General features: G+C 44.9%; 1 protein-coding gene across 1 annotated transcript in view; it reads right to left on the bottom strand.

Annotated features, from left to right (window-relative positions):
• The window catches only part of RSRC1 (arginine and serine rich coiled-coil 1), a 73,179-nt gene that overhangs the window by 8,023 nt on the left and 42,053 nt on the right, over positions 1 to 23,103 (bottom strand). Inside the window, exon 6 of the mRNA XM_030954632.1 lies at positions 8,386 to 8,454. Within this exon, the coding sequence (XP_030810492.1) occupies positions 8,386 to 8,454 (69 nt within the window). The remainder of the gene's footprint in view (positions 1 to 8,385; positions 8,455 to 23,103) is intronic.

The following is a 23,103-nucleotide window of genomic DNA, read 5'->3' as shown; positions in this document are numbered from 1 at the left end:
AGGTTATCATTAAAATATATTAAAAATAGCATTTTGTGAGCACTGTGGTACTTACTACAGATAATACTACAGAGAATACTACAGAGAGTACCAGACCACTCTAAGTTTGCTATTTTGATACATTATAGTGATAAAAACCTCATTTTTACAGGATTTTAAACCAAGTCTGGACACCAGCAGCATTTCTTTTAAAGACCTGGAAGCATTAGATATAAAATGCAGCAGAAAACAAGAGGGGAAAGTTCAGCAGGTGAGCTCTGAATTTAAGAACCTTAAATGTAAGAAAACATCTATGAATTTAAGAACTTTGAATTTAAGAAGGTGAAATTTCTGCTGGAGCCCTGCACGTCCTGTGTGCCTTCCCCACTGCCCTCCTCCCACCCCTGCACCCCCATTTTGGGGCTTTTTGGGGTATTTTTGAGATGATCCTGGGTGAGAGCTCTGCAGAGGCAGCAGAGGGGTGGGCACAGCCTTGGCATAGGGAATTGTGCAGGATCTGTGGCCCAGGGAATTGTGCAGGAGCTGTGGCCCAGGGAATTGTGCAGGAGCTGTGGCCCAGGGAATTCTGCAGGAGCTGTGGCACAGGGAATTGTGCAGGAGCTGTGCCAGGGAATTCTGCAGGAGCTGTGGCACAGGGAATTCTGCAGGAGCTGTGGCACAGGGAATTGTGCAGGAGCTGTGGCACAGGGAATTGTGCAGGAGCTGTGGCCCAGGCAATTCTGCAGGAGCTGTGGCACAGGGAATTGTGCAGGAATTGTGGCAATTGCAGGAGCTGTGGCACAGGGAATTGTGCAGAGCTGTGGCACAGGGAATTGTGCAGTATCTGTGGCACAGGGAATTCTGCAATATCTGTGGCACAGGGAATTCTGCAATATCTGTGGCACAGGGAATTGTGCAGGAGCTGTGGCCCAGGGAATTCTGCAATATCTGTGGCACAGGGAATTGTGCAGGAGCTGTGGCACAGGGAATTCTGCAATATCTGTGGCACAGGGAATTGTGCAGGAGCTGAGGCCCAGGGAATTCTGCAATATCTGTGGCCACCCCGTGTTTGTCACCGTGCCCGCCGTGCTCCTGCCTGGGCACACAAAGCCAGGCCTGTAATTCAATGCTCAATTTACCCTTGTCTCAGTGGAGATTTCTCCCCGCTAATTGATAGAAATTAAGCCATTAATCAAGGCACCAGCCATCATTCAACCCGGGGAAGATGAATCCAAACTTTCATCATAACCACCTTCCCCATTTTAGTGTTCATTAGCATTAATTTTTAATGCAATTATGCTCTTCTTTTACGCTGAGCTCATAAATTACTGCTCTTTTGTTGCTCGCTGGCCTTGTAAAATCCAAGGTAATGCTTTGTGCTCTGATCTTAAAGGCAATTACTGCCTGCTTCTATCTCTTCCATACCTCCATCCCAAATAACCTCTGTGCTGGAGGTACAGACTCACCAGTGGGGATCCCACACGGACGTTTCCTACAGAGGATCTGTCCACGTTCAAACACACACTGACACAGGCAGGGTGAGAATTCCTGCTTCTGCTGCAGGATCCAACAGCAGAGAAACGACAGGAAAATGGGATCCTGCAATGGATTCAGGGACAAATTGCTGCAGAGTGGTGGGAATAAGCCGTGGGAGAGTGTGCAGGACAGCAGGGCTGCAGCTCGGAGGCTCTCCAGCTTTTCAGGGATCACTTTGTGTTGTCACTTCAGAAAGTGCTGCTGGCACGTGCCCAGGGCTCCTTTCTTTCCCCCTGGCCTGTGCCAGTGTGTGGTGACCCCACAGAGCCCTCCCAAGGGATCCTGTGTCCCGTGGGATCCGTGCTGGCACATGGGACCCCAAGTCAGGAGCTCCCAGCCCTTTATTCCCACTCTGATCCTGGGAACCCCACCAGGGGAAAGGCACAGCAGCTCCAGCCACCTCTGCTGCCCCCAGACACCTGGGCTGGCTGCAGGGAAAAGGAAATGCACAATAGGAAATGTACAATAGGAAATGCTGCTTGGTTCGAATTATTTTTCTGTTTCTTTCCCAGCCTTTAGCTGGGACATGGAATGAAGTCACTCACTCCAGCTCAAGGTCTGCCCAGCAGCAATAAAATATCATCCACCTCCAAATTCCCAATTTATCTAGGCCTTAGCCAGCCTGAACAGGACAATTCCCAGTGAAGTCTCATGCTCACCCCAGCAATTTCCAGAAAAACACCCCTCTGCAAGTACCTGTGTGATGGGCCCAGACCCACAAAACCTTAATTTTTATCAAAATAAAATTCCCCACACCAGGGACTGTGGTCTGGAATTTTGTTCCATACATCCCTGTTTATTTCCCCATACATCCCCTGTTTATTTCCCCATATACCCCTATTTATTTCCCCACACACCCCTATTTATTTCCCCACACACTCCTATTTATTTACCCATACACCCCTGTCTATTTTCCCCTACACTCCTGTTTATTTCCCATACACCCCTGTTTATTTGCCCTTTAGAAACAGTTTTTCAATACGTTGCCATAAATTTGTGTTTGCACTGACTGAAGTCCAATAAGCAATTCCATGATGGTTTTTACAACCCCATTCCCTTAAGTGACTTCTCCTTTAGCACAAATAAATGCCATGGAGATGACAGGGGAACACACAACATTAATGAGGTACAGAAATCAGATTTGTTTCTCATCTTGAAATTTGAAGACGATTTCAAGACTTTTAATTTGTAAAAATAAATCATAAATTTCCCTGTTAGGGAGATCATAAATTTCTGTTTCACTTGTAGAACAGTAAAACTTTAATGACACCAGCTGTGATTGCTAAAATAAAATCACTCAAATATCAGCTTCAAATATACTTTGATATTTTTAAAGATTCATGGAATGCTTTGGGTGGGAAGGAACTTAAACATCATTTAATTCTCATCCCATCCATGGCAGGGACACCTCCCGCTGTCCCAGGGTGTTCCAAGCTCATCCAGCCTGGCCTTGGGCACTGCCAGGGATCCAGGGGCAGCCCCAGCTGCTCTGGGAATCCCATCCCAGCCAGGAATTCCCAATTCCCAATCTCCCATCCATCTCTGGCAGTGGGAGCCATTCCCTGGCTCCTGTCCCTCCATCCCTTGTCCCCAGTCCCTCTGCAGCTCTCCTGGAGCCCTTCAGGCCCTGGCAGAGCTCTGAGCTCTCCCTGGAGCTTCTCCTCTCCAGGTGAGCACCCCCAGCTCTGCCAGCCTGGCTCCAGAGGGGCTCCAGCCCTGCAGCAGCTCCAGGACATTGGCATTGCTTTGGGATCCTCTCCAGGGAAAGCAGGGAAGCCAAAGAGGGAACTCTGCAATACAAAGGGCCAGGAGAGGGTGGGCAGGCACAAAGCAGGGCAAAATTTAAGGAACACATTTAGAAGTGATTATTAATTACAGCAGCTTTAATAAAAAGCCAGGAATTGATTCCTCCAGCAGCCATTATCCTTGGGGGGGCATTGATCCCCTTTCCAATTCCCTTTCCTCAGCTCTGCACACAGAGAGTGGCCAAGACCCCGAACTCCCCTTGCCCTTCCCATCTCTCATTTCCTCCTGTGGCTGCTCTTCCTAACAAGCCACTCTGCCACTGCACCAAAACTTGGCATTTTCTGTTTTCCCCTTGATTTGTTCCTGCCCCCTTTCAATTCCAACCCAGCAATCTGAAGATTAAACAGAGATAAAAGAAGATCACAGCGAGTGCCAGATGCTGGAACAGCCTCCTGGGAGCAGCAGCACAACACCAGGTGTTGGTGTCAGCCTAATGAAGTGACACTGGCACACCAGGGACACCCAAACCTGCCATTATCGAGGCAAAAACGAGGAATATTGGAAATTCCAGCTTTGAGGAGGCAGGGAAAAATAATCCATGTCTTCATCTAAATGTATTATCTCTATGAAATAATTTGGGGGTTAAACAGATTGAGTTTGGTCTTTGCCACCACAATGAACTTCAGGAAAATTTACTGAAGATAAATGAGGAGCTCAGGCAGTAACTGATGAACTTCAGGGCATCCCAATCCAGGGCTGAGTAAAGCACTTTAACTTATTACAGACTGACCTCACCCCAGCAAATCTTCTCCTGGCACGTCCAACCTGTGGTTTAATATCCATTACACCCAGGGAAAGGCTTTTAACTCTCCCTGAAGGAAGTGGGGAGGGAAATCAGTGCGTTGGGGTGTCCTGGGCAGGCTGGCGTTGGACACACCATCCCTGGGGGTCTCTTCCAGCTCAGGATATTCTGTGGCGGCCATGGATGAGATTCTTCATGTGAGAACTCCTGGCCAGCAGGTTAAAGATGAATCTTAAAAAAAATTAAAACTCTTAATTCAGGTTTATAGAGTTTATAATTTAGGGATTTTCTAAAAGTCAAGTCCTCCACGCTTTTTGTACATTCTAACTTAGCTTCCATGACGCCTCCATCACTCAAAATCACGGAATCACAGAACCATGGACTGGTTTGGGTCAGAAGGACCTGAACACTTGAAGAATTTCACTTTTGCTGAAGGAAAGTCATGCCAGCAGCACAGAGAGCTCAGTAAAAGCCAGGAATGCCCCCCAGGGATGGGGTTCACTCCCTGTTGAAGGGCCAGCTGTCTCCCAGCCACATCCCCACTCTCGTTTGCATCCCGCCCTCCCTCCCCCTGCCCACGTGGGCCTCATTTCCAAGCCTATTCAAAATGATATTTTCCAAGCATGTGCCACACGACTTGTTCATATAAATGGAACAAATTAAACTGTCTCCACAGATATCCCCTCACATTTGTAGCCCTGATTCCTCTCCCTCACACGTGGCCAAGACACCGAATTATCTCCCTGCAGAGGTTGACCTCAGGATATTGGATTCTGCCACGGAGCTCTCCGGGACTAAACCGACGGGAAACACTTAATCACCCCTGCCTTTGCAGGGAAAAAAATCAACTTCAAATTTGCCCTGATGAAAAATCAATAAAGCAGTAATTGCTTGGCTTATCACGGCGTGGAGGGACAAATTGGGAAGCGGAGCCGGGCGCGGATCCCAGGGAAAGGCGCGGACTTTCGGGATCACTAAGCCAGAAAAGGGAAAGGTCTCGGAGCCATAATTAAATCTACTCCTGCTGATTTGCTGCCAAATTTATTTCCCTGGAGTTTATCAAAATGTTGCAGAGCTTATCGGGGCTGGGAAGGAACCAGTTCAGCACTGGGACGGCACGTGCCAGGCACGGGAATGCAAAGCCTGGGATAAAGGGGCTGGGAAATGGAAATCCTGGGATAAAGGGACCAGGAAATGCAAATTCTGGGATAAAGGGGCTGGGAAGTGGAAATCCTGGGATAAAGGGACCAGGAAATGCAAATTCTGGGATAAAGGCACTGGGAAATTCAAATCTCGGCATAAAGGCTCTGGGAAATGCAAATTCTGGGATAAAGGGACCAGGAAATGCAAATCACAGGATAAAGGCACCAGGAAATGCAAATCCTGGGATAAAGATACTGGGAAATGCAAATTCTGGGATAAAGGCACCAGGAAATGCAAATCCTGGGATAAAGGGACCAGGAAATGCAAATTCTGGGATAAAGGGACCGGGAAATGCAAATCACAGAATAAAGGCACAGGGATAAAGGCACCAGGAAATGCAAATTCTACAATAAAGGCATCAGGATAAAGGCAATGGGAAATGTGAATTCTGGGATAAAGGCACCAAGAAATGCAAATTCTGCGATAACGACACCGGGAAATGCAAATCCAAATTCCTGGATAAAGGCACAAGGATAACGCCCACCCCATCCAGCACCACCCTCCCAGCCATCCACCTATGGAATGACTGACTGTAAAAATTCATGCTTTCTATTCTGCTGTATTCCAGAACAACTTCTTCTCCTGGTTTTCTGATGCATCCCCAGCTCCTCCTCCCCACATGTGGACCTGCTGTGGTGTATTTTAAACTCATATTTAAAAATACTATTATTTGTGGTAGATTAAGAGAAACAAGCCCAAACTTCTCCCTCACATCATCCAACGTGTTCCAATTTTTCCTTTGATTTTTTTTTTCAGTTTTCCTCTTGCCCACTTCACCTATTTGGAATTTGTCTGGAGTAAAACCCAACTGGGTGGCAAAATCCCCTTTGGATTTTGTCACTTTTCAGGCAGCCCCAAAGCAAGTAAACAAAAACCAAAGGAGGAAAACCCAACCACTGAAAATACTCCTGGAAAAGCAGTGGGTTTTGCTAATAGACCTAATTTCATGCAGCAAATTAGCATAGCTCCAATGGAAGTGCAAATGTAATCAAACTGAAAAATTCAAATGAGGCGGGGGGAGCCTTTTGCTTTTTCTCTTTGCTTTTTAGTCACTTAAAAAAAAAAAAATCAGCATTTTGCTGTGTGTCCTTCACCAGGCTGGAGGGACTGTGGTAATTAAAACATTTAAACCAGCACAAGCCCCCAGTCTCTAATCTGGAGCTGGGGTCAGCTGTCTGTAGATTCTAATTTGTCCTCAATTTTTTATTCATGCTGGGGAAATGCTGCATATTGAACAGGAAAGCAGCGGGAAGGGGCAGAGCTGGGCTTGGAGGTCAAATAATTTGATTTCTGAGCAGATTACATGGAACATCCAACGTCTAATCTCACACCTGATTTGGCAATAAGATGACAATAAAAGGAATGTTAAGACACCCTCGCTATGGGGTGGGCAATAACCAGGTTTTATGAGTTGGGAGAGGACTGGTTTGTTTGTAGAATTATTTTTATTGCAGCTCCTGAGTAAAGGAGTCACAGGCTGGAATTTCCTTTTGGAGGGTTCTAGTTAGAGAAATAAAATACGGAATACTAGAAAAATAAAAATTCTTAAAAAAAAGATTTAATTTAATATAATTTTGCTTTATCTTATTTAATTTCAATGACTACATGCAGCACTCAGTGCTCTGGTAGGGATCACAGTTTGGAATTAATGGTCTGGAAAGTTTTTCCCACCTCAGGGATCCCATGAGGGATCAAAGAGGGTTAAAAACCACCCAGAGATGTTGTGAAGAAGGAAGAACTAAAAAAAAGCAAAATGCTCTTTTTCCAAGCAAAAGATGCCAGTGGAGCCTGGGACAGGGAAGGGAACACACTCAGAGCACTGGATAAATGTCCTGTTTGAAAATCCATATGGGACATAAACCTACCTAAAACTGGAATTTTGAATCCATATGGGACATAAACCTACCTAAAACTGGAATTTTGAGTCCATATGGGACATAAACTTAACAAAAACTGAGTTTCCCAGTATGCAATTCCCCTGGATGTCTTGGAATGCTTCAGTACTTCACACACAGTTTTAATAAAACTTTGTATTTCCCAGGGAGAATGAATCTTCCATTCCTAACTGGGAGCCAATTCCCCAGCAAATGGATGAATTTGAGTTATTCAGAGAAAATCTTCTCTTCATTTTCCAGCACTGTGACATCCTCACAACCCTTCAAAGCCACCCCAGGACAGTTTTCATGGTTTATGAATAAATTGTAGAGAAGTTTTCCTCCCCATTTCCCTGGAAATTCCATTGTTCCCAAGTCATGAATTCCCCTTTTTTGTTCCCTCTGCCTTTCCACACTCACCCTTCCCAATCCCTGCTGGCACAGCCACTGCCAGCACATCTGCCACTCACAGTGGGATGGAAGCACAAACAAAATCCTGCATTTTTCCAAACCTTCCCTGCAAATTGGTGCTGGTGGGACCCAACCAGCTCATCCCAAAATCCCTGTGCCTGTGGGACTCCTCCAGGTGGAAAGGCTCCCCATGGGCCATTGGTTCCAAAACCCAGGAATCACAACGGGGAGGGGGAACAGCTCCTTGGTTTGGTCCCTTTTCCAGCCAGATTTGGGTTTTCCCCCTCCTGCCATGTCTGGGCCATCCCACTTTTCCACTTGAATTTCCTCTTTTGGTACCACAGGAACCTTCTCCAAGCAGGATTAACTGGAGCACCAATGAATTCCTCTCAGCACCCCACAGTCCCCAGGTAAAACAAACTAAAGATCAGAACATTCTGATTTTGAAAAAATTCTCAGCAGCTGCCATTTCAAAAATGGGGAATTTTCCTGAGTTCCCTCTTGGAAGTAAATCATGGAATCCCAGAATGTTTGGGTGGGAAGGGACCTTAAAGCCCACCCAGTTCCACAGAGCTCCAGTGAGGATTTGAGGCTCCTGGATTGTTTGGACTGGCTCCCTCACGATGTTGGAAATGTCTCTTCCCATCACTCCCTGACATTTCAGTCCCTGTGGTTTCATTGTTCCACCTGCAAAGAAGCAGCTCAGGGCACCAAATTCCATCATCAGCCCAGGGAGGAAAATCCCACAGCCCCACTGGAACCTGGACGCTTAAAAATAATAATTTCTGACTTCCTGGGCTTTAGTTTGTTATGAAATAAAAGAACAATCCTCACCTTCTTCCTTTCTTCTCTTGGCTTCTTCTTCACTTCTCTCCTTGGCCTTCAACGCTTCGTCTGCTTTGGCTAAAAAGAAGAAAATGAGCTGGAATTAGTTAAATTTATCCTATCAAATCATGGAATCCCAGACTGGTTTGGGTTGGAAGGACCTTAAATCCCACCCAGTGCCACCCCTGCCATGGCAGGGACACCTCCCACTGTCCCAGGTGCTCCAACCCCAGTGTCCAACCTGGCCTGGGCACTGCCAGGGATGGGCTGTCAACAACCTCTTGCCAAACAAGATTTCCTGGGCTTTAAACCCAATTTCATGTTCCCTCCTGCAGGCCCCACAATGAAATCCACGTGCCTGACAGACCAGATTTCTTCATTAATTTTATTTAAAGTCAATCCCACAGTTAAGGAATGGCATAAATGGGATTATGGAGGGTAATATCAGGTCAATATTAGAAGCAATATTAATTCAATACAAATCCCCACGTTCATTTTGGGGTAAGTAAAGCCCTTAAGAGACTTTTAAGAGGTTTTCTTTCTTTAAACCCCAATCCGCCCAGCCCAAACTGCACCAAACGTGGTGCACCCATGAAGGGGCAGATTTGCTGCCATAGTGAGTAATCCAGCAGGCCTATTTTGAGGATAAAACAGAAACAAAACAGTATTTCCAGGGCTGCAGGCTCTGTTCAGAGTGGGAGTCAGCTCTTCCTCAGGACTTTATTAGGTAGTACACAATTTCCTCTTCACTCCAAATCACAGCAGCACTACTTAATCCATGTTACAACAATCTTCTTTAAAAAGAATCTTTTTCCCTCTAGAAACCTCTTCCCTTATTACTTAATTATCTACCAGTTGCTCAACTGCAGGGGTTTTCAAACACCTTCCTACAGATGTTAAAGAAGATTAAAAATATACAGCACAGTAACAAGGGACTATCAATATACTCTGTAAATTAATTAAATTTCTGTTCTAGCACATCATTTATTCCAAAGCATTAATGTCTCAAAGGAGCCATTCTCTTTTATTGCCATCTCACTGCCTGATGAGTGAACTAAGTGAGAATAAGTCTCTAATAACATTATACTTGATGAAATATTAAGTTTTCAAAAGTATCACCAGGCCGGAAAGAGAAGAACCAACAAGGACCAGGAATCCAGCATTTACACCAGGCCCTCTCAGGGAGGGAAATCTCTATAAACTGTGCTCTGGATGGTGAGAGCTGAGTCAGATTTGCAAATATTTAATTCCAGCACCTCCTGAATTAAGCAAGAATTCATGAAAACCAAATTCAGCTCAGGAGGGGGGGTGAAGGGCTTGTTCCTTTTTGGAGTCCCCAGCTCCACCTTAAAATGCACAACCTGACCAGGGTGTCACAAAGTGATCCCATCACTGCACTGACAGCTGCTTCCATCTCCACGATTTTATACATATTTAGACAACATTTAAAGCCATGAAATATTAAAACTTTTTCTGCCACCGAAGATCATTACAAGAATCTATTAAATCCCATAATAAAACCAAACCACGAGTAACTCTAAAGACTTTTACTTCATTTACACTTTATTCTCCTTGGTAAAAGGACAGGGATAATAGAAATTCCATTTAAATTCAATTTTGGTGATATGTGTAATTGTAGATATACCCCTTGAGTCATGTAAAATGCTCAGCTTATGTTTCTTTCAAATTATCCCGCTCCCATTCCCATTCTGCTCCTTACAACTGTCTTCAATATGTATTAGCAGAGCTCATTAGGCTGGAATTTAATAATGCAAACATCAGGTGGATTTCAAGACCCTCCATTATCAGCACAAGATGGATTGCTCATATAGCTCATGGGCCAACTGGGCACAATTTAGATTCAATAAACTACCAGGCCTAAATTTGATTTATCTATTCCACTGAGCTACTTTGTTCTTCCTGCCCGATTTGTTGCTGCACAGGAACAATTCATTGGGTATCTCAGTGGCAAAAAGATATTAAAACACACAGGAAAGATGCTGCTGGTCAATGAATAAATTTTTAGCTTGTCTTTGTTAAGTTTAAATCGCTGATTTCCAGCCCTTGTAAGTCGAGTTAAAACTGCTGCCCAGGCAGAGCTTGGCCTTTCAAGTCCTGGTTAATCAGAGGGACAATGGGGCAATTTAGGAAGTATCACGAGGACAATTCTCCACACAAAATCGCTCATTAACAACAATTTAACTTAGCCCACAGATCTCCAGAGCAGTCCTGGAGCTCACAGGGCTCTGTCCACCACGACCAACACAGGCACTGAAACTCTGAGTTACTTTCAGGATTTAACACCAAAGGTTCTCTTCAAACATTTCCCATTTTCTGTCATTTTTGCACAGAATCCCAGAATGGGCCAGGCTAGGAGGAACCACAGTGGGTCATCCTGGAGAACATGGCACAGGATTGTGTCCACTCTTCTTCTTCCTCTCCTTCTCCTTTTCTTCTCCTCCTTCCTCTTCTTTTCCCCTCCTCCTTCCTCTTCTCCTCCTTCTTCTTTCTCTTCTTCTCTTCTTCTCCTCCTCCTCAATGCTGTTATTATTATTATTATAATTTAGTGAATATATTGTTTTTCACTGCCCAAGTGCCATCAAAAGCAACGAAAGAAATTCACTTTTCTCAAACCAAGCTGCAATGAAACAACATTAAAAGATCTTTACAACTTGAGGGTCGCATTTGATGGTCTGGGAGGGCTTTTCCAGCCTAAACAATTCCATGGAAATTCCATGGAACCCCTGGAAGTGCCCAAGGTTGGGAAGCAGAGTCACTCCCTGATGGATGGGTGGTGCTTTAATCCTGACCAGCCCCACACTGTGCCAAGGTGAAATGATTCCAAGCAAAGCTGCTAATCAAGGGAAACCAGGAAAACTGTGGATTATTCCAAGGTAGAAACAGGGCAGGGGATGTTTTGGGGCTGGAAAGGGCATTTTGGAGAGTGTGGCCACGAGGAGCCCCGGCAGCAGAGCCCTCTCCCAGGGCATGGGAGCAGCAGGGAAGGTGCATGGAAAAGACTCAGCCCCTCACTAAGGAGATTTCATTTTCCTGTCAAAATTAAAAAGAGAGGAGTGTCAGAACACCCACAACTGCAAACCACCAGAGGTCTGGAAAAATAACTTAATTCAAACTAATTGTGGACTTTCCAACTGCTCAGAGTTGAAAATACAAGATGTGTCTGAGGAAAAGAAAGCCAAGAAGCTGTAAAAACACATGGACATCTCATTTAAAATGCAGCCAACCATCCACGGCACTCATCAGAAAGACTTCACCTTTTTTTTTCTTAAACACAAACATTTTTGCACTTATAAAATATTCAGTCAGCTCACATATAAAAATACAAGTGGAATCCATTATTAATTTACAAGGCCCTGTTTAATTTACATGCTATTTTTCTCTGGTATATTAAATTTATCAAGGCTTGTGGAAATCCTCTCCACTGAATATTCATGGGCTGACGTGTAAAATTATCTGTTATCCATCTGACAAATTCCAGCACAAACTCCAAACCACTTGCTCAGAGCATTCCTCTGACTGCAACACCAGGAGCAGCACCCAGGAATTCCGAGTTCCAGAGGAAAAGTGACACCACTACACACATTCTTATCACCCCTGATTTAAGCTGGTTTTCTGGATTTTTGCCTTTAGTAACATATCACCCAACATTTAAACACCACCGACATTCTTGGAGGTCTTAGAGGCCTAAATGAGAGTATGATTCTATTAATCCATGACCCCATAACTCCACGGGGCTCTGTGATTCCACAAATCCATGTTTTGGGTGCTCACTTGCCCAGTCCACCGTGTCCATGGCCACAGAGCTCTCCCTGTCCTCCCTAATTACACCTGGAACACCCAATTCCCAAACATGGGAGCTCTGCCCTTGCTGCCCTGTAATTTAATTACACCAGACCCTAATTATGGATACTGGAGAGCCCTGAGGGTGAGGGAGGAGCTCACTGCCCCTCCCCAGCTCTACCAGCCACACTTAAAAACTCCCCAGAAGCCCAAATCTGGTTATTTTAAACTTCTCTGAGCTCCCAGGGGAACAGCCCCAGTGTTTGGAAGGGAGATGTCATCCCACTGATTCCTCCTGCTGTAGGAATGCTATTCCTCACCTCTTCAGCATCAGTTCCCTGCCCTTTGTCATTTCAGAAAATATTCCTTATTTTGGGATAAATGCTCCGTTATGGCACAGTTGAACATCTGTCTCACAGCCATGAGGGTTTTCCCAAATATTAAATGGATTTTTGGTAGAAGATAAACCCAGTCATGTGCAACCCAACTGAAAAAACACAGGCAAAACCCAAACGTTGTCTTATTCCAAAGGATAACTGAGATATTTGTAGTTATTTGGTATTTGTTTATATTGGGTACAACCGAGATAACAATCAAGATAAACCCTTTCCCACCAAGCAGGCAATTTTGCCCAGGTTTCATTCATTGTTACCATTTTCAGGAAGCAGTTTGTGGCTCACCTGCTGGCTAGGAACAGCACAGGGCTGGGAGAGAGCCCAGCAGGAAAGAGAGAATATCCAAAACCCCGCTGAACTGCGCAGAGGGGTGAAATATGAAACCAACCTCTGTGCAGAGAGGGAGGCAAGCTCATCCCTGGCTGGAATATCAGCGTGCAGGGCAGGGATCTGGGAGGGCCACGGGGTGCTGGGCAGGGAAGGAAGAACTGAGAGCTGAAATCCTGCTCTGCTGAGCTCCCCAAAGGCTTCCTGGATCCCGGTGACTGCCTCCTGTATTAAGACTGCCTTTCTCATCACTTAATGCTTATTTTCATCACTTTGCTTAAAATATTGATAATCAATTAGGGCTACGTCTGTTTTGCCACAGAATCTGTGTCACAGTCTATCAGCCTGTCAGGGCCAATTCAATCCTCATTCAAAGTTAATTTTTTCTCCATAAATCCGCCTTTGGAGGAGTCATTAGGCGCAGAACATAGCCCGAGGTGCAATCACCTATTCTCTTTCATTAGAGGCAGGCAGGGAAGGTGAGGGAGATTATTAGAACTTTGGAATGATCACAAAGCAGCGTGCTGCCTGTCAGATCCCCCCAACATTTCATTCATCTCGCCCGCTCGCTGCCAACGCTTCTAAATGGACATTATTCATGAACATCTGTGACACGCTGAATATTCCAGGCTGGCAGGGATGAAAAAGCCATGCCCCCCCTTTGGCTGGGAAATTAATTCTGTGGTCAGAACAATTAGGAATATAACAAACTTGCTCCGTGATGTTATTTTTAGGCTTTCCGAGATAGCCCCCTTAGAAAGGTGGGGTTTTGGGTTTTAAGCATAAATGTGGCCACTCCAAATGGTCAAACGCTGGATTGTATGGTATTGGAATGATGAAAAAGCTGTGCCCCCCTCTGACTGAGAAATTAATTCTGTAGTCAGAACAATTAGGAATACAAAAAACTTGTTTTGTGTTGTTATTTTTAGTCCTCCCAAGATGTTCCACTTTTATAAGTGTTATTTCAGAACTGGATTTTTTTTGAGTCCACTCTAGAGGGTCAAACACTGTATTTGCAGGTATTGTTGAACAATGTGCATTTCCTTTGCTATGGAAATAGATTGTTGGTTGCGTTTTTTTACAAGCAATTACCAAAACAGCAGCTTTACAATCTGGTTTGTTGATACCTTTCTAAAATACAGCCAAATGAGACCCCACGTTGGATTTGAAATCGCTGCCATCTGAAATTCCAGCCCGCCTCACTCCTGGTGGGAAAGCAGAGTGGGAAACAGATTTCCACAATCAACTCTATTTATTCCTATTTCCTTCCAAGGAACATGTGATGGTCATCCAGGCATTTTTGAGGTAGGAATGGCAGAAATGCTGGTGCAAGAGACAACCAGCCACAAAATTAAATAAACCACCACATTTTCCATGCATATTCCCCTTCCAACAGGCAGGGGGTTAAGATGTAGCTACTTGGGGAAAAAGTCATTTCCATCTAATGAAATCACATCAAGTAGTTCCTTGAATCTCATTACAAAATTCAAAAGAATAGTCATTTACATTTTTTTCCCTGATATTACCAGGAAAACAGTGTTCTCATCACCAAACTTCCCACAGCCCCCATCATCCTCCTCCCCAGATATCCTCCTTTTCCAGAATTAAGGGCCAGATCCTCAGTGAGTTCAAGCTGGCACAATTCCACTGACTTGAGCTGAGCCAAGCCCATTTACTCCAGCTGAGGATCTGGCACTCCCTATTTATAATAATAATCCTAAAGAAGACTTAATCAGCAGCTCTTGGCTAGGTACATTCATCCATTATTTAGTGCATCCCTAATTTCTTTCTTTCTTTCTTTCTCCCACAGTTTCCCCCCCAAACGCACACCGGAGGAAAAATCCAACCTAAAACAGGGTTTAACACTCAGGATTAATTGGTTTCTGACTGATTGCAGGGGCTGCTGTTAAATATTCCAAGGGTTTGTGTCCATCCCAGAAAAGGCTGTACATTATCCACCTGGACATCTCCTAACCCTGCCCTGTTTCAGCTGGGATCTGCTGCCCCAGGGACACAGCAGAACTGGATGTGGCTCCTGTCACCTCCTGCTCAGCCCTGGGGAGGACACCAGTCCTCAGCACAGCTCAGTGATCCCAAGGGAAGTGCTCAAACGGCACCTTCCAGGGGAGCTTCTCTAAGGAGAGAGGGGTGGGAATCATGGAATCAGGAGATCACTAAGGTTGGAAAAGCCCTCTAAGATCATCAAGTCCAGCTGTTGATCCAGCACTAACCCTGTCCCAGGTGCCACATCCACACATTTCCTGAACATTTCCAGGGATGGAGGCTCCACCACTTCCCTGGGCAGCTCATTCCAAAGCCAGACATCTTCTCCAGGAAGAAACTGTTCCTCAAATCTAATCCAGACTTCCCCCAGTGCAACTTGAGGCCATTTCCTCCAACTGATGAGAAAGGAAGAGCTTCCTCTTCCTCAAGGAACAAAGAGCTGAGGAAAGTAAAAGGATGGCCTGGAGTTAAACCTGCCCCTAAACTACTGAGACAAAAGAAGCAGCAACATTTAGGAGCGAAAAAATAAATGCCATATATAAAAGTTGATGGAGTAAAGAATGCTCTTATTGCTATATCCTTCAGGAATAATTCCCAGCTCAACCAGAAAACCAAGAAGCCATCCCTAAGAAAAACTCTGATTTAATTAAATTTATTAAAATTGTCCTTCAGGCAGTATTTGCTCCAGAGCTGTTTCTTACCCCCTGGCACACCATGGGTGGAGAAAGGAGAGGACAATGGACAGGGCTGCCATGGATCTGGTGAGCAGGTGAGAGGAGGAAGCCAGGCTGGATGGCCTTGGAGCCACCCGGGCTGGTGGGAGGTGTCCCTGCCCAGGCCCTGCAGTCCCGATGGAAATGCTGTCAGAGCCACCACACAAACTCTGAAGGACAAATTCAGGCTGCTTTTTTCCTCCTCAGTGACTTCAGTGCTCCCTTTCCTGTGAGGATCTCAGCCCAAACCCCCTCCCTGTTGTAAGCAGAGCTTAGCCAAGCCCTGCAGCTCCACAGACTGCGTCCCACCCCACATCCCACAAAACACTCCATCCTCATGGGATCTGCCAGCCACCCAGCTCCACCACCCATGAGAAATCACCCTGATCTTGTACTACCCACCTACCTTCACATGAAAACGTACCAGCTCCTCCATTTAATTCCACAAATAAATCATTTTAATTCAAAAAACACTTCCTTGCTTAAAATATAACCACAAAGACAAATTACTTAAATGATTTCTGGGGGAAAAAAAAGGCACTGTGCCTCAAATACAATTGTCATTACAGGCTGTAGATTGGCAATGACAGTCAGCTTTTCTTTCTGGGGTAAGGGCAGAATTCAGCCTGACAGCTTGTCAGCAAACTTGAAAAATTCACTCCCAAAACTTTGATTCCAAACGAGCCCTTCTTTCATCTGCCAATTTCCCAACGTCAGGAATGGCCACGTTAAGTGAAAATCAAGTAGATGACAACTCCTGTGGCTGTGGGGAGGAAGCAATAAAGCACAGAGCACACACAGCTGAGTGCAGAACAGCTCTGAGAGGAGCCAAAGCTGCCCCAGCACCTCAGAGGGCTCCAGGAATTTCCAGCTCCTGTTTTCCAACCCAATAAAAACATCAGGAGTGGAAACATAAGGAATAAAGCTGTGTAAGTGGAGCATACTTAATCAAGAATGGAGCATAATTAATATTCAAATAGTGGTGCAAGGAAGCATTTTTGAGGATTTTTTGAAGAAAGAAGGAAATTTGTTCACCCTATGTATGATCCTTTCCCACTTTGACCACGATGTTAATAAAAAACCTTTGTGAAGCAACAGAACACAAAAAATATCAAAAAGCACATTTTAAAGTTCTTTTTAAAACCCTGTAAGTGCATAAACATCAAGACACGGTTAAAGAAAAAGAATATTAGCAGCAAGGAGTGTTAACTCACAAAGATACTGAACTGGAAAATCAGGAGAGGACGAGGTGGAAAACTCAGAGCTGGAAAACTTCGGGGTGGAGGCGCAGCAAAGTCCCAGGATTTACCGAGCTGGAGCTGCAGAATCATGAGCCAGGCAGCCACAAGAACCTGACATCTGGCACCAAAAGGGGGAGCGTGTGTCAAGGGAAGGTTTGTGGGGAGGACTGCCAGGCGATGCCAGCACACACTCGATTGCAGCCCGGCAGCCTTGGGAACATCCCGGCGGAGAAAGGGATGGGAAACTCCACGTTCCCAGCCTGTACCCTGAACTCCTATAACCATTTGCTGTACTCAGCCTCATTAAATACTCCCCCAGGATAAAAGAGGTAATATATTGCTTAAATATTCAGTGGCTGGCTGTAAAATTTCATTGCAGATTAAGTGATGAAGATGAAGAAATGCTGCTGAAAACAAACAATTTATCTTCACTCGGCGCAGCAGAGCGCTCCTGGAACCCCGCCAGAGGCTCTGTGGGCTGGAATTCAATAACTGCATTAAAAGAAAACTACACCCCTACTACACACCAGGCTGAACATCCCTGAGTAAACAGTTTGCTGCAGTGGCGCTTAAATAATTCAGGAAGGAATTTGGGGTAGCAAACATTTTTTCTGAAGTACTGTGTGGCTTCGTGTATTTCAAATAAACGCTTGTTTTTAAAAGTTTGAGTAGAGCCCATTAGAGCAAGTGGGAAAACAGACAAATCCAAGAGAGAAAACCACCAAAGCACTGATTTCTAGGAGAGGAGTGAAGAAAGATTTGTCATCAGGGAGGAAGTCACCGCCAAGGGCACGGAGCTGATAATATACACATGCATTCCCACTGCTCATCTGCAGCCTTGAGAGATTCCAACTGGCTCTCATAAGTCTGGACAGCATAATTTTCCCTCAGACACATGTGCATCCATATATTTGTATAAAGCTGTAGCAAAGTAATAAATAAGCAGCCTTATTCAACACCACAACTTCCATAAACTTTCTCCAATTAGGTTTCATTTCCAGCCAGCTTTAACTGTGGATGGGAGAGCTCTGCCAGGTACTTCAGGAGGGCATTTCTCTCATTCTTAGAGAACAGAAATAACTTGAAATATTAAAATGTCATTGGGTGTTTAAGGGTTTTAACCATGAGGAAAGGGAATGCACATCCCTGTGTGGGACTGGCAGCAGAGCACCACTGAGGTGCCCATCCTTCATCTATCAGGAGGAACCTGAACTTGCATGTGCACCCACGGGATGCCTGGGTACACTTTATATGGAATTTGTGCTTTTTAATGAAGATGATTGTGTTAATCACACTTTCAATTTCACTGCTCAGTTGCCCAAGCATAGAGCATGGAATGGTTTGGGTTGGGAGGGACCTTAAATCCCATCCAGCACCACCCCTGCCATGGGCAGGGACACCTGCCACTGTCCCAGGCTGCTCCAAGCCCTGTCCAACCTGGCCTGGGACACTTCCAGAGATGGGGTGTCCATCAGAAGGTGGCAGAGGGTTGAACTGGATGGTCTGGAAGGTCCCATCCAACCCAAACCATTCAGGGATTCTATAATATTATTTTTTTTTAAATCACCCCTTTTTTCAGATAACTTCCATCATAACATTTTTGGAAAATGTTATAATATTATGTATAATATATTATGTATAATGTTATAATATTATAATAAAATGTCATAATATTAAAAGATTATTTTTACAATTTGTACAAATGTTGCAAGCAGGGTAATCACTACCTCCAAAACCCACTGAACTGCTTTAATCCCTATTTTCTGCCAATACTGGATTTCCATTCCTCTGAAGAGCCCCCAGCCAATGGTACCCAGGCCAGGCTGGTTAGAGCCCTGTGGTGAGAGCAGGTATGGAGCAGTGCTGGCTGAGGGGCTGTGCTGGCCACAGGGCAGGGTTAGGATTAGGGTTAGGGTTAGGATTAGGGTTAGGCCAGCTCCAGCTCCAGCCCTGCCATGTCCGGAGCTGCGTTCCGAGCGCTCCGAGCATCCCGTCCTGCATCCCCCCATGGACCCCTCCCATCTCTGGGCTGATCCATGCCCAGGCAGCCCCAGCAGGGCTGGAGCCTCCCATCCCAGCTCTGCAGGCAGGGAATGGCTGCCCAGCCAGGCTGGGAGACTCCGCTGCCCCCAGCCCAAGGCCCATGGGAGGAGAGCGGTGGCTCCGGCTGGGAATTGTCCAGCTCAGAGCCATGGACAGCACAGGGAGCTCTGCTCTGCTCCCTCTCCCCGGCAGCTGGCATGCTCCAAGCGTGGGTTTGATTACTCTAATTAATATCACATTATTAACAGATCTTCATATTGATCCCTCAGCCTCCTTTCTAATGGAGAATTCGGAGCTCGGAGAGAGGGAGTCGAGGCGAGCGAGGTTAATGGTTTTAATCCTACCCCAGCTTTAGGATGGGTTTCCTCCAAGTGCCACTGATTCCTTACACCACCAACTGGATTTTTTTTAGTATTTAATAGTTATTATTTCATATTTTGGTATTTTCCTTTGTTACAGTAACATTCACTACTTTGTTACCAGCCAAATCAATTAAAAAATATCATCAACACACACATCCATTATTTTCACTGAGACTAACAAAAACATCAAGTTGAAATGAATAATGAAGCTGAGCTTTGATTTTAAACTTAATTTACTAAAAATAAACCAATAGAATCATTAAGGTTGGAAAAGACCTTCAAGGCCACCCAGTCCAACTTCCAAGAATTATTTATGTTGTTGTTCAAAGTTTCTTTGCATAGCAGGTGACTAAACCATTTAAATATGAATAATTGCAAATAGAGTATGCTGTCAAACAACATTTCATGTCCACAAGAAAGAAAAATGAGATGCTACTCCTGAAATTACAATACAAATGACAAGTATTTCAAATTCTGGAATTTTTTCCCTTCGTTTACAGTGCAACAGGGCTGTTCCTTATTACCAGGCCCAATTGCACATGGATCAAACCATAAAGGGCTTTCTAATCCCCCAGCTTTGTCCTTTAAAACTCATTTAGCCCTATCCCAGCCTGTGGCAGGAGTGGGCAGCACTAATGGGCCCCAGCTCCCCCCATTCATCCCCAATTCCCCCAGGTGCTCTCCCTGCTCGTGCCCAAATGGCACCAACCTGTTGTGCAGCACATCCCTGAAAAGCCCAGCCTGGATCATCCCCAGGGACCAAAACCCTGCAACCACTCCAAGCTGTTCCTCTGGCTGTGTGGAAAAGCCCTGCCCTGCCAGCCAGGCCAAAGAGGAAACCAATACAGCTGATTTTAAGGCAGAAAAAGTCAAAGTGGGGCCCTTTAAAGCAAGCCCTCACATGCCAAATACATCAGGTGCTGCTGCACACATTTGCTGCCTAAAATTTGGGAAAAAAATTGGGAAATGCCGAGCGCTATGATGTTCTAAGGGAATTTGTGTTGAAACACACTGACATTGGTAACAAAACCTGACACTTCCAATAAAAACCACCTTACACTGAAAGTTCTGCACAGCTCTGGTCCTAGCCCCTTGATATTTGTTCAATATTTGGTGTTTCTGAGTGAACCCCTTGGTTTTATCCCCATGCCCACACGGGGAAGGAGCAGCAGTGCTCTGCTATTCCTGCAGCCACAGCCTGATCCCGAGGGATGGGATGATACAAACCCCACCCAGGACACCAGGGATGCTTAAAGCAATCAAATTAACAGCATTTGTCACCCTGGGCAGCAGCAGAGCCCAGGGAGGGAAGGGCACATCCAAAATCTGCTCCTGAGGAAACACCCGAGCTCAGGATCCAGCCCACACAACTCCAAAGCTTTTCCATTTTCCTCCTCCACGCTCCCAAGTTTAATAAACAACAAACCCATCATTTTTTAACACTTTAACCAGCAAGAGCAGTGATTCATAACTCTGTCATAATTAAAATTTTATGGCAAATACACACAGCCATCAGTCATCCAGGCAGGAACGTCCGAAAAAAGTGGGATTTCAATTTATAAGCCCGTGCAGGATTGTGTGAGTTACACTGTATAAAAGCACATTTCTAGGGAGTTATTGAACTGGGGAAAGCAAAAGTTGGCTGGGTTTATTTTTTTAAAATCAAATACAGAGGAGGTTATGAATTTGTTGGCGCAGTGGCTCCGTACAGTGACTGATGGTTAAAAAAGGGAAGGAAATATTATCCTGTGTCTTCTTCCAGAGCTGCACTAACCAAGTTTGGTGCTGTCCCTGGTGCTCCCTAATGCCACAAACACAGATTTCATGAAATTATTAAAAACTCCCAAAAAAAGAGAGAAAAATCCACATTGATGTCAGGGGATAAAAGGGGTAAATCAGTACAATCAGTAAATTGTGAGATATGCTCATACAGAAATATTTTAAGATAATTAATATGGATTAATTCAATTTCAATTAATTTTATCCCAGCAACAACATGGAATTCTCCAAATAAATGAAAATAATGAATTGGTGGTCTGGTACAGACACACATTCAAGGATTTCCAAAATTTTGAATTTGGCTCTCCAAGATCCATCCTGGATCCAGACATAAAATGAAATACTCTTTAAAACATAGATCGGGGTGATTTTACTTATTTAATATACAGCTGGGTTTAGGATATAGTAGAGAATAAAGAAAAGTTTGCAGATCAGTTTCACAAGTTGCTTTTTTGCTTAGAAATACCAGAAACCCAAAAACTTTCAGTAACGGTTTCTCATACCTGTCCTTAAAAGGACTTTTTCCTAAATCCCATAAATAATCCACATCACCTGGGAAATCCCTTCTGCTGGCACACACCCAGCTGTGTCCCACAATGCCTTGGTAGGGAGTGGATTCTCCATGGCTTTACAAGAAATATCAATTTTTAAGACACAACTGACATCCCCATTCCACCCTAAGGCCAGATGATAGGAATTCTCTGTAAGAATATTTAGGGATTCCCAACACTCTTTGCTGCTACAACACTGTCAGTATTTGAGATTTTTATCCACTTTTAAGATGAGAAAAATATCGTGGGACGCGCAGGGAAAAGTTGGATTAAGTTTTCCAGTGAAAATGGTAAATGTGGAAATGCTGGGTATTTTCCAACCTTAATGATTCCATGATGTAATTTCTGCTTGGAAAAAGAATCAGTTTTATTTTCACATACACAAAAAAATTAAATAAATAAATAAAAAGGAAAGAAAAAAGCTAAACATGAGACTTGGAGTTTCCACAAACTGTTATCTCAGGTCTCCCCAGTCCATTAAAGCAAGTAATTGAATCAGTTTGCGTTTTCTCCGTAAAATCTCATTCAGAGAAATTTTATTGCCAGCCATCTAAATAGTAAATACTTATTATCCTCTCCAAATGAGGTTTTGCTTGCCAAGGGCAAAGCCACGGCTGTGACTGTGGCTCTGTCAGAGGCAGCAGAAGTGAAAAAGGTTATAAAGACACCATTAATGTCACGGGAGGGCCTCGCCAGCGCTCCGTAATTGGGGCCTTTATTCCCAGGCTCAGGCCCTGCTAATAGGATGCTTTAGGGTTTCTCTGGTGGCAGCCCCACATAATCACCTCCACCAGCTGAATGTGGACGTTTATCTGCTGAGCCTGGGAATAAAATGTCAATAATGGCCAGCTGAAAGGGCCAGAGAGGCACGGCCAGGCAGGGCCAGCGCCAACGGGGGACGGCCAGGCTGAGAAGGGCACCAAAATATTGGCAATAAGGCTGGAAAATGAACTTTTAGAACTCAGTCCCTACTGTAGGGAAACCTGGGAAAACAGGCCAAACGGTAATAGTGAGTCTGATTTAAAATAATGTATTTCTAACTCAACTGGCACAGAGTGCCCCAGCCAAGGAGGAGGCCAAGGAGCAGCTTGGCCCAGGGAAGGGCTGGAATGAGATGGGCTTTAAGGTCCCTTCCAACCCAAACCAGTCTGGAATTCCATGTACTCTCCACAACTTACTTCCTTTCCCCCTTAGCTTTGCCCACACTTCAGACCAGCAAACGCAGACACAAACCCAGAGCTGCTGCAAGTTAGGAATGTACAGGAGGCAAAGGCAGAGCTGCAGAGAGTGAGAAGCCCAGGATGGTTTGGGTTGGAAGGGACCTCAAAGCCCACCCAGTGCCATCCCCTCCCAGGGGCAGGGACACTCCAACTCCCCCAGGCTGCTCCAAGCCCTGCCCAAGGCAACCACAACTTCCTCTTGCTCAAAGAGACCCATCACTATAAAATCATTCACATTTCTCAGAGAAAACTCTCCAAGGGCTTCAGATGAGCAGCACAAAATGCTCAAAA

The sequence above is a fragment of the Camarhynchus parvulus genome, chromosome 9 (assembly GCF_901933205.1).
Source record: "Camarhynchus parvulus chromosome 9, STF_HiC, whole genome shotgun sequence".
Classification (NCBI taxonomy): Eukaryota; Metazoa; Chordata; class Aves; order Passeriformes; family Thraupidae; genus Camarhynchus; species Camarhynchus parvulus.
This window is presented reverse-complemented; position numbering and strand designations above follow the sequence as displayed.